The sequence below is a fragment of the Lissotriton helveticus genome, chromosome 4_1, assembly GCF_964261635.1.
Source record: "Lissotriton helveticus chromosome 4_1, aLisHel1.1, whole genome shotgun sequence".
Taxonomy (NCBI): Eukaryota; Metazoa; Chordata; class Amphibia; order Caudata; family Salamandridae; genus Lissotriton; species Lissotriton helveticus.
Genome location: NC_136063.1, coordinates 528,900,282 through 528,912,773, shown reverse-complemented (window position 1 = coordinate 528,912,773; position 12,492 = coordinate 528,900,282). Strand labels below are relative to the sequence as shown.

The following is a 12,492-nucleotide window of genomic DNA, read 5'->3' as shown; positions in this document are numbered from 1 at the left end:
TTCCAAGGATCGCACAAGAATTTCAATGATAACGAAAGCACCACCTCATTCAGACAACCTGTCCTGATGATGATCCGAAATGGTCCGGATCGTAACGCCGTCGACCCTACAGCTTAATCAATAGGCGCACTTTCTCTCAGTGGCTACAAATCTACCAAAATTAACCGTGTCCTATGTGATATCACTATGTCACATGCGTCGCCTTTAGACACTGACTGTAGATAATTTGCACCTTGCACACAGTGCGCCGACCACGCTGGTTGTTCTCCTCTCACTTGCGTCGCCACTTGCACTATTTATTCACGTTTGTTGTTGCACCAAGTTTCTTGTGGTTGTCAATACATTCAATGCAGTGCTGTTTTTAACTGTATTATTCCAACCATGAAATGAATGTTACGTAAAGATGATTAACTATCTTTTGACTTAAAAAATAAAAAAAAAATAAACAATCTCCTTCTTGTCCGCTGCAGCAATGCTATGTGCATGCTATACATAATTGTCTACTGACTTTTACCCTTCAGGACATTGTGTGATAATTGTAGCTTCCTACCCAGTCCTGACCTGGTTTATGGGTTATACTCCTGTCTTACTTACATTATCTTCGAAACTGGCACATTACCACTGCAGCGTGAAGAAAATAATGCATTACCTTTATTGCTGGATTGACGAATCTCTCGGCTGCACCCCTAATCTCGCAGTTGAATCCCAGAACAAGTCACTTTCTTCAACAGCCTTGCATGGCTCCTGTATCTGGTTTGCACTCCATTGCATTTGGCCTGAACTCTTGACTTTGCCCCAGTCCAATGCGTCCAGGTAAACCCCATAGGTACTTTTTGCTTCTAAGCTCTATTTTATTTTTAATCTTTAGAAATTCATATCTCTACTTCTACTAATTGGATTGTTGTTGTTTTGGTCTTGTATTATTTATACAATCATAGTCTATTCTTCTAAATTAGTGTTGAGTCTTTTTGTGGTATTTTCACTGTGTTACTCTTTGAAGAGTTGCACACATACTTTACACATTGCTTCTTAAGTTAAGCCTGCCTGTTCTGTTCCGAGCTACCAATGGATGAGCACAGGTTAATTTATGGGGTGTATCTGATTTACCCTGACTAGGACTGTGATACGTGCTTGGTTAGGGTGGATACCTCTGCCATCCAGAAGCCCAATATTTAACACCTATCCACTGAGAATGAGGGAAGACAATGGCAAAGAATGCTGAAATCACGATGTATGTAATTTCTCCAGTTTTAGTTTTATATTTTGACAAAATTATGGCAGCCCATGTTTTATTGGAGGTACTGTTGGTACCATTCCGACGGACATGGTTCCAAAGTTGAGTTTATTTTTTAAAATATATATTGTTTTAGTATTATGATTGATATACTTGTCAAAACCTTCACATGCAGTTAAGGTAGATTAGAAACTCCTGGAAGAGACAGTATGTCTCATGACATTTTTTTATCACTAGTGCATAAAGAAGTGTTTTGTGAGTCCTTCACTTCAAATTTCTCTGGATTTAGTGTATCTTGCCCTTTATATATTCATGCACCTGTTTTGAGTCAGTGATATGCACATTACTTGCTCTCATGGAATCTGATAAGCGTCTTTGTTTAAAGAAATAAATCAGACTTTGTGAAAGGCTCCAGTGCTCCTCAGTCTGCTGGAAATACTAATGATGCTGTATTTAAGTAGGACTAACTCATCTAATTCCGGTGTAATTAGCTATTTAATTCAGGGTTTATGATAGTTTATGTTTCTTTGCAGATTTTCTTTAGTGAAATTCAGATGGAGAGCTAGCTGGGTGTGTAATTGTGATGTCCCCCTCTTCCTTGACAAAGATGTCTACTAGTCTGTGACTTGCATGGTGATTCAGTTCATGGTGCCAAACTTGCCCCGATTAAAATTATTTTCTGCTTATGATTCATGATTTCAATGACATTTTCTAGCTAATTAGAATACCCTAAACTTTGTAGTAAGCTAAAGCAACTTGTGCAAAATTTCCAAAACTGAAGCCGTAATTAGACTTACTAGTTGGCTTCCTTTTGACATGTTTCCGCTTATCAAGCCCTGAGGTTTACCTTTGGAAATCAGTCTGAAAAGGCGTAGAACCTTTGAAAAAAACCTCGGAAATGGAAAATTGGCGCCCTGTTGATGTGGGTGCGCTATGTTAACCTTGTTTGTGGTGGAATTTCATAATCTGCTGCATAGAGTGGAATGCATATCTTACTTACAGGTACTGGGAGGAAGCATGGGAAAGGGATAGATATGTGAAGTCAGTGGAGAGGGAAACCATTAAAGGCAATGAAGAAGATGCTATACAATGTCAGCCGTTATGAGTGACTTCAGAGAAAAGGTGAAATCAGTACCTTTAAACGACTGAGATGGCTAAAGAACAGCTAGTTGCTTGCCAGGCACAAGTGATATGTTTACTTACTGCTCTAGTCCAACTAGTATTTTACTAGCCACTCATCTAGCTGTTTCGTGCTAGTAAAATCTCTTTGCTGGTGAGCTATCTCAGCAAGTTAATGTGTCTTCTGTAGAAATGTATATGCAAGCCGCTGGTCCCAGGCTTGCCTGTAAATAAAATAGCTCAGTGGGTTGTGCTGGACAGATTAAGGGACAGACCTTGGATCATCAGTTACAATTCCAGTGAGAATGACCAGCATTTAGAAGGTATTTCATCAATAAGTAGAAGCAGCTGATGCCCTGATCTCTGCCGGCATATTTTCTCTTTTACCAGTCCCCTTTTTTGGTGCCTTTGATTGAATGAGTATCTCAGTGGACGCTTCCCTGCTTGAATATTTAAATATATGCCTGTGGAACCCGAATTCTTTGTACAATTAAAATTAGTTTCTATACGTATAACAGTTGATCTGCAAATGGGACTGCGTATCGAAATATCTGAGAGGCTACACAGAGGAATTTATTCAACCAATCACATGATACAGGTACTTGGAGAGTAGGCTGGTAGCTTTTTCTTGAGGTCAGTACTGTGGGTGTATTAGTTCTAATGGCCTCTCAAAGAAGGTTGAAGGATCAACATTAGATAAAGTTACTAGGGAATTAGAAAAACTCCTTCTCGGAATCACAATTCGTGGCTTCTCTTTGTACTGAATCATGTATGTTTCCCTTGTACAGTAGATGTTCCTCAAGAGTTGCTATTTTCTTTGATTGTGTTTTTTTCATTGTAACGATAGTCGAGTTAGACTCACACTTACTGTTGTTGCATGTCCATTCATGTCGCTACGACAGTGTGTAACTTTTTGAAATGATCCATTCTTCTGTCATTCAGACACTGTAACACTGATATATCTTTGGCAGCTTGGTCTCCAGGAGACTGAAGTCACTAGACTTAACCAGAAGCTAAAAAGTCTACAGATCGAGCTACGTGAGCTGTGGGATAAATGCAGCGACCAGGAAGACAAACTGAATAAAACTGAGAAAGATTACCAGCAATTGCTTCACGAAAAAGAGATTCATATAGAACAGGTACGCACATTTGTTATTGCCACATATATTATGAAAACACCTTTTTATATTATTTTGTTATAAATAAAACAAGATCACTGATGTAGTCCGCATGAATAATAATTTTGATAGATATGTATATCACAATTTGACAATGAAAAGGGACACTGTGAAAGCATGGCCATTGTCTAGGTAAACATGGTTTTATGTCTTCAGTTTCAAAATGCTTTGTTTGAAACTCTCCAGTACGTAAGATTCAATGCCTCAAATGAAAAATAATTGGGTTGTGAGCAATTGAAGAGCACTTTAAGTGACTAGTCATCAAAATCAGAATTTAAATGGAGGTGATATCTGGATAAAGGAAAACTCTTCCGACACTGGTGTCAGGAAAATGACACGTTTTCTGGGCATCACTAGTTAAAACTTCTGAAATGGTAATGGAGTCTCAACAGGTGGTGTTCGGGGGAAGACAGGCTCTGATGGGAGATGTACTTGGTGCCAGTGATGTAATGCAACTTGGTAGCATTTGGCACCAGTAGCCTAAAAGATGCCTGTCAAACCAGAAGAGGCCAGGTAGCCTATACGGTTAGCACTACAGCACTTGTATTATATAAATGCACATTGGGTAATTAAAATAATTGTACCAGGTAGCCACCATCTTTGAATGATACACATGATTGGGTTACAATGGGAACCTTGCTGATTTTGTAAATGGTTGGAGGTAGCTGAGTAGAGGAAGATGGTATATAGCAAAATATTCTAATATGATTCCTGTTTTAGTTAATGTAAACAATATGAGACATGTGTTATTGCCCAGCTATAACAAAATGCAGCACAAAGACAAACAACCTTAAATAGTTTTCAGACACCCTTTCAGAGGGCTATGTGGCATGCGGGGGTTTCTGGGCACATCCATGGTGGTTGAGGCCTTTTGCAGTTGCTGTCCCGGGACCAGATCCACTATGCGTACACAGCCAAATTATCACACCTCGTACAGGGACATTGTACGGTAGGGGTCCACAGTGGATCCCGCTCCCACCAATGCTCTCACAGGGCACACTGGTCTTTGCAAGCAGGCAGACACTGGTGCTCTATGCTCCAGGCAAGTGGTCTTGATGTCTTTGGGTGATATCCCCTCATCCAGCTAGAAGATAAGAAGGCTTTGGCCCCCAGTAACAGACACAGGCAAAAGTATTGCATAGCTTTCCCTTCTCACACAGCCCGGCTCTCTGTTTGGCAGATGACAAGTTTTTGGGAACTAAACCTCCCCTTCTTATAATCCTTTTCCAGACACCAAATGTGATTTAGAGTCTGAGACTGTGAAGTTTTGTGTTGGGGTTCTGTTTCTTTTGATGTGGACGCTTTTCTCTTTCTTCTTTCTCATGAAAGATGCCTGTCACAGCAAGCAAGACTCAGAAGCTCATTGTCCCACAACACCACTCATTGGAGTGACCAGAGTTCACACCTGGATGTCAGCCACAGTGATATGTGCATCAAAAGGTTAATCCCAGCCCCCAGCCCTACTCTTTTTGATTCCCATATCAGCCCCATCTCTCTTACTGAGATGTGGCCAGGCCCCTTCCCCATGATCTATCACTGAATCAAAGAGCAGTCTTTTGAGTTGTAAATAGAGTCTTTTCCTTTTTCCTCCAGTGTGTGTCCCACGCGGCAAAAAGAAATGCAGCAATACATCTGTCTGGGGGAACTACTCTCCTTATGTATTCACCAGGCAGGCATGGGCTACCCAAAATGAAACCCAGGGTCCTCCATATAATGTACATTGCAGGCACACTTTCTTGCTGTACATTCACTGCACACTTACTGTCCAGCACTAGTACCTCCTTCCATTGTACTACAACATGTACACATGAATATATTTAACCAGGGTGTGTCATTTACAAACACAGACTGCCAGCACACACACTCATCATGTGCATGCTGCACAGCACTTCACTCTTCATTTAAGTACACATACACCCAGAACATGCACTCATTGTGCATGCACTGCGGAACACTACAGCCTTTATGTCATGTTTTCCTTACAGGCATACATACATTCAGAACATACACCAATCCCACATGTACTACACAGTACTACTCTGTCTCTGTACTGTACTCTCCCAAGCTCACATACAACCAGCGCTAAGTCACTATTCCTGCCCAGCATTCCACATTTACCGGATGTAGGCCAAGGGTGAGTTAAGCACACAGCATCGGAAGGTTTAAAAAGGTGAGTGAGCATGTAGGCAAACTTCAGTTACATAAGGTGAAAAGGTACTTTTCACTACAAGTGCTGAGTATGCTGCCACACTGCACTGGTGCTGCTTAACTCCTTGTGAAGGCGGTAGTCTTCCACTATTATGAGGGTAGCACTTAGGGCTCCCCTCCCGGTCCAACAAGACTGCAGTCTGTGATATAAGCCTATGTCATGGCACAGACGCATGATCCGTGTTTACCTGTGACAAAAAATCAGCATTTGAGATTCAGACAACTATACAGTTTGGCACTCAAACTATGGGTACGCATATTTACCATGCAGAGGACTTTTCTGTCCCAACAATAGTCATGAATTCAATCTTCTTCTCAACCCATATCTGACTCAGTTACTCATTAAGCATAGATCATTCCATAACGTCATTAGGCAGAATTTCACAGAGCAGCTCTAAAAAAAGATGCAGTGAACCACTTATGATCAGGTATCTCCTTACCCAATGTTCTAAATACTTTCCAAGTGTCTTTACAAGAAATAACAATTCTCTGATAAAATTGCAATGTTAAATATGTCACTTTCTGCTAGGGGTGGGCACAACTGACATAATTCTCTCTAGGGTAATTACCACAAAATTACTCGTAATTAGGTGTAAATGCCTGAGAAATGTAATCCAGCATTTAGCGCTGTTTTCTTAGTGCAAAATGCCCCCTTGCGTCTAAAATGGGCCTGATGATGCATTTTGCTCTAAGAAAATAGCACTATATCAATAAAAAAATATTTTTAAAAAAAAGGATATAGCTCCACATGGTACAGAACACAAACAGCAATAGCCAGCTGCTGCTCACTGTCTCTTAGTTTGTTGTTTCTGTGAACCTGTGGTAGGATTTTTGCCCCAAATTACTCTTAACTGCTCAAACTGTTGTAATTGCATAATGTTGGTAACTTTGCATCATAGGAGTACTGTATAATTACTGAAATTATTGCGCCATACTAAAAATTTTGCCCAAGCCTACCTTCCCCTCCATCTGGCCAGCATCTAATAAACTGTGTTCTCTAGTTTAGGCGATGCAAATTGTGCCCTTGATCAGAAACCACACATATATATCGTCCCTCAAAATCATAACCCTAACCCTTGAGCTCCACTTTTTAAAAGATCTAATAATATGACTATGTGTGGTTTATTGTTTACCTTGACTCTTCTGTCACTACCTGCCAACTTGCAGGAAAAGGCACAAATAAAAGTGATTGACATTGCTATTATCCTGTATTAGGGTATCTTTCATAGATTCACATGCCTGAATCATTCCTCGTCGTCGGGATGGGAGTACCTGTACCCAAGTAAAGTAATGTCTCATTAGACATATAGAGTAATAGGCCAAAGGCCTCACATTAGTAACATATCCATGTTCTTTTGTAAAAATGACCAAAGTCTAGAGAAGAGCCAATCAGCTATCACCACCCTCTAGATCCTGCCTGGAAGGAGCCCTAGTCCCTCAGATTTTCTAACGCACGTCGTGCTAAGGGAGTCTCCACTGAGATCTCCTCAGTTTGTTTCATTTCTGGATTTCCAGTGTTTCTTCTCATATATTTCCATCTTCTGAGTGAAGTTCTTCTGTTCTTCATGACAGATACACCTAAGAAAGGCCTTTTTAGGCCCTGTGGTAAAAAGAGACTTCATATGGATGACCAGCACAAAGATTTTCTCTACTGCCTTTACCTGGATCACTCTTCAAAGGACTGCAAGGTATGTTGTATCTCTTCTTCAAAGACCCTCAAAGATCGGGAGGGTCACCTCTTAATTTGGCTGCAGAGGCTGAAAGACAAAGACCAACTAGAGTATTCTAAGGAGTGTGGGGGTTCTTCAATTTCCTCCAAGTCCTCTCAGAAAAGACCAAAGGTGGCTTCTCCAGACCCTTCGTCACAGCCACCTCAGAAGAAGACACATTAAAAAGTCTTCAGAGGGACATTTCAAGGCTCTGCCACCAAAGGTTTCTCCTCAGGAGATTGTTCACACCTTTAAGAAGCCTTCTTCCACTCCGTCGATGACTGTCTCGTCGACAGTGGCTTCAACAACGAGAAAATCTATGTCTACGGCCTCGCGTGTGACCTCGTCGACGACGACTGTTTCCACTTCTGTCGACTCTTCTTCACTGTCTACGTCGACGATGATGACTCCATCGTCGACGGCCGGTAGGTCTGTCTTGTCGACGATAAAGATAAAGAAGACATCGTCGACCTCCAAGGAACCGTCGACGCTGCGATCGACGACAACAGCATCGACGAGGTCCCCATCAACGACGACGGCTCCGTCAACGGGAACTCCATCGACTATGGTGCCTGTCTGCGCTTCCCCGTTGATGGCTACACCGTTGACGGGCTCGTCGACAACGACGGATTCTAATTTGAAAAGTACATATGTGCATCTCAGAATAACGAAAGGTACCTTGACGCCGTCCCTGACTTCGCCTAGTAGGGTCCAGCCATTGCCTCCGGCTCACCTCTTGGACGAAGAGGATTCTGATGAGGGCAGTATGTTTCGAACAGCGACAGGCCCATCTGAACTTAACGTAAAGTATCAGGACAGTTCGGATTATGAGGACCAGGATCAGGAGGATCAGGATGTTGGCCCAGAGGAATACGCATAGATTCCCTGCTTCTGCCAAGTCTCCACTTCCAGCTGTATCTCCACCGCCAAGACCACAACTTCCACCCTTGAATATACAGCCAGGGCCTGTCATTCCACCACCTCTGCCTTCCACAGATGACGAGGAGGAGGAACGCCATGAAGAAGGGGAACTTCATGATTCCCAGTCTACTCATGATGAGTGGGACGACTATGTCATACCCTGTCCTGCTTCTTCCATGCCTGCACAGGCTGATTCACCTCCTGAAGACATTGGGGGATTTCACAACATAGTGGAGAGGGCGGCGCAACTTTTCCAGATACCTATGCTGTAACACCTGCAAGAATTCTTCATATACGTTTTTAAGGAGCCTTTTGAGAAATCAGTCAGTTCTATACCCATTATAGAATACATATGGGATCAAGGTGTAAAAACGTATGCAAAACCCTTCCTCGGTGCCCCTGGTATTGCCTCGTCTGGATAAAAAGTACCGAGCTCCAGATACTGCTCCAGCTTCATTGACAGGACATCCCAAACCAAACTCTGTCATCACGCAGGCTGCTCTACGTAAATCGAAAAATCCTTCTGTCCCACTAGCCGCCCCTCCAGACAAAGAGGGTCGAACGCTTGATAAAATTGGTAAGCGTTTCTCATCAATGTCGGCTTTAACAGTGCGTACATCTAATTCCTTGGCACTGTTAGGGCGTTGGAATAGACAGTTGTGGACAGACATCGCTCCTTATCTTGCGGCCTTACCAGATGAGTTGAAGGAGGAAGCAAAAAAGATCTTGATTGAAGACAAACGCTCTGCATCTGAAATAATAGATTACGCAATGGATATCGCTTCAACTGGATTTCGCCAACTTGCTGGCGCAGCTGTATTAAGGCGCCAGGGTTGGTTGAAGGCAACTTAATTCCGCCCAGAGGTGCAGACAAAAATCTTGGACATGCCCTACGATGGCCAGCTTCTGTTCGGATCACATATTGACGAAGCTCTTCAAGGTATTAAAAAGGATACCGACACGGCCAGAGTTTTGGGTACCCTGCAATTTAAGAATCCGCCTTTTCGTGGCTCAAGAGGAATGGGACAATCCTCTACAAGAGGTGATTACCAAAGCCGATCTTCCTACTCTTCTGGTGAACAGTATCGACCACAATACCAGCAGCATCTGAAAGAAACAGATTAGTATTAGATTCCTTAACTTAGAATATCCCCAGGCGTCAGACTGGATCCGGAAATGTTTGCGTAGCAATACCCTTGCGCGTCGGTAGGCGTCGTCTGCGGCTCCGCGTCCGTCGTCGGCGTCGTTGGCGTCGGGATGACGTCGCCGGAGTACTTAGACGCCGCCCTCGCGCGCTGATGTCAGTTCTTCTTTTTTCCGCGCCAGCAAGCGCTGATCCGGAAAAAGTTGTACCCTAGTCAATTTTTGACTAACTTTTTCGATCCTTTTTGATCATCTTTCGAGTCTCTAACGACTCTGACGGGGCCGATAGGTATGCCGGGTTCAAACCCTGCGTCGACTGCAACCGACTGATGTCGGTTACCGACCCCCATCGCCGGTGTCTTCATTGTCTGGGCCCAGACCACGACGACAAGTCCTGCTCCGACTGCTGGGCCCTGATGTCTAAAGCTAGGCGGGAGCGGTCCCGCAACCGACTCGAGCTCCGGAAGTTAGCCCCGTGCCGCTCGAGGTCCCGGTCCGGAAGGAGGTCGAGGGACTGGTTGCGGGGCCGGAGTCACCACAGTTCCGGGAGTCATCATCAGTCTTCGGGCTCGAAGTCCTCAGATAAGAGGCACAAGAAGTCGAAGAGATGACATCTCTCTTCTGACTCCCCCCGACGCTCACGCGTCGTGGCCGGGGGTTCGGGCGACACCGCCCCCGCGGCTCTGCCGGAGCCGCAGGCGTTGCGGCCTGCTCCATACCCGCCCGTCCCTGGGCAGCACGCGAAGCGGGAGATCGAGGCCTTCCTCTTGGCCATGAGGTCGCTCACTCCTCCGTCTGATTCCGCGGCGCCTTCGGGACAAGCGGCCCTGACTGGGTCCCCCAGCGGGCCGGGTGCTTCGGCCCCGACGCCGTCGGGTGCTTCGGCTCCGATGCCGTCGGCGACTTTGGCTCCGACAGTGTCGGCGACTTCGGTCCCGACGCCGCAGGACCCCGCCGGATCCAGGTCCGGATCCGGGTCGCTGCCGGTCGACCTCGGCGGCTCCGGCCCCCAGGGTGTCACCCCCGGCGCCGTCCCAGGACGACGCCATCTCCGGTCCTGCCCTCGATTCGGGTCCGGCGACGCCGATGGGAGATTTCTACTTCTACGTCCCGGACCCGTCTTTTGAGCCTGAGTATCAGGCGATGGGTGTCGAGGGGGATTGGGAGGGGTCCGAGGACCCTCTGACAAGGGAGTGTCAGTCTTTTCAGGACTGGACAGGTGAGCTTGGGGAGGCCAGTGGTCTGGACACCTCGCCCGACACTGGTTTTGTCTCCCCTCCGACCGTGGCTACGGAGGAGGGGGCTGCCTATAGTGTGGTGCTGACGCGGGCTGCCAAGGCATTGGGCCTTAAACCGCAGACAAGCTCGGCCGAGCCTCTGCTGCCTTTTAATGAGGCCTTGTCGGACGTTCTTCTGAGCACTTGGTCCAAGCCCGCTACAGGTCAGCCTGTAGATAGGAACGTGGCCAGGCGCCACCGCCCGGTTCCAGGCGACCCTTGCTTCCTGTCCACCCACCCCACTCCTGAGAGCCTGGTTATCCAGGCCTCTAACTCCCAGACCGCATTTCCGTCGGCTCCCCCCGATCGGGAATCGAAGAGGTATGAGCAATACGGGAAGAAGGTATTCTCCTCCCTGAGTTTGGGACTGCGGTCAGTCAACACCGCATGCCTCTTGGGCCGTTACACCCACTCTCTGTGGGACACGGTCGCGGACATGCTGCCACAATGTGCGGAGGAGGTCCGGACTAAACTCGCCCAAGCCCTTGCGGAGGGTCGAGATGCGGTATGGTATTCCATCCGGTGTGGGCTGGATACCACTGACTCACTGGGCAGAGCGATGGCAACGACGGTGGCGATTTGTCGCCACGCCTGGTTGAGGTCCGCCAACTTTTCGGCTGATGTCCAAAACACCCTTGTGGACATGCCATTTGATGGCCGTCCCCTCTTTGGCGACAAGGCAGACCATGCGCTTGAGCGCTTTAAGGACTCCAGGGCTACGGCCAAGTCCTTGGGCCTCTCGGCCGCGCGCCAGCAAACGGCTGCCTTTCGCTCCTTTCGTGGCCAAGGAAGGGGCGCCCCAACACATCCTGCCAGTCACAGGCCGCAGACTACCATCAAGCGCGGTGGCAGACGTGGAAACCGCCGTGGCCGTGGTCAGGGACAACGGCGAGGCCAGTCCACACCTACCCCTGCAGCATCCGCCTCAAAACCCTCCTAGTCCGTGCTTTTGGGCCCATGTGACGCCAGTGAGGGGCCGGGTCCGCCATCACCACCACCACTGGCGCACTGTCACATCGGACAGGTGGGTGCTGCAAATCGTCAAAAGGGGCTACTCCCTCCCCTTCGAGGCGTCCCCTCCAGCCATGCCACCGCAGTACCACCGCATGTCGGGGGATCACTTGAAACTTCTACAAGAGGAAGTTACGGCCCTCTTGGCCAAAGGGGCCATCGAGCATGTTCCTGGGCCAGAAGTAGGATGTGGTTGTTACTCCCACTACTTTCTGGTACCCAAGAAGGGCAAAGGCCCTATCTTGGACCTACGGAACATCAACGGCTTCCTCCGGAAGGAGAAGTTCAAGATGCTGACATTGGCTCAGGTCTTAGCTGCCCTGGACCCTGGAGACTGGATGGTAGCATTGGACTTGCAGGACGCTTATTTTCACATCCCCGTCCTGCCGGCCCACCGGCGTTACCTGCGGTTCACCAGCACTTTCAGTTTACTGTGCTCCCCTTCGGCCTTACCAGCGCCCCACGGGTGTTCACGAAAGTGATGGCGGTGGTCGCAGCTCATCTGCGCAGGTTAGGGATTTCAGTCTTCCCCTACCTCGACGACTGGTTGTTGAAGGCGGGCTCGCCCCAGTCAGTCGTCAGCCACCTCCAGACTACGGCCGACTTCCTGCACCTGCTGGGGTTCTCCATCAATGTGCCGAAGTCACACCTGTGTCCCTCTCAGAAGCTCCTCTTCATCGGAGCGGTTCTAG

The 12,492-nt window shown here is 47.0% G+C and overlaps 1 protein-coding gene across 1 annotated transcript in view; it reads left to right on the top strand.

The window, feature by feature from the left end:
* Nucleotides 1–12,492, top strand: part of LOC144828023 (uncharacterized) — a 1,462,897-nt gene that overhangs the window by 828,785 nt on the left and 621,620 nt on the right. The window contains exon 15 of the mRNA XM_078686162.1: nt 3,325–3,492. Coding sequence (XP_078542288.1) covers nt 3,325–3,492 — 168 coding nt within the window. The remainder of the gene's footprint in view (nt 1–3,324; nt 3,493–12,492) is intronic.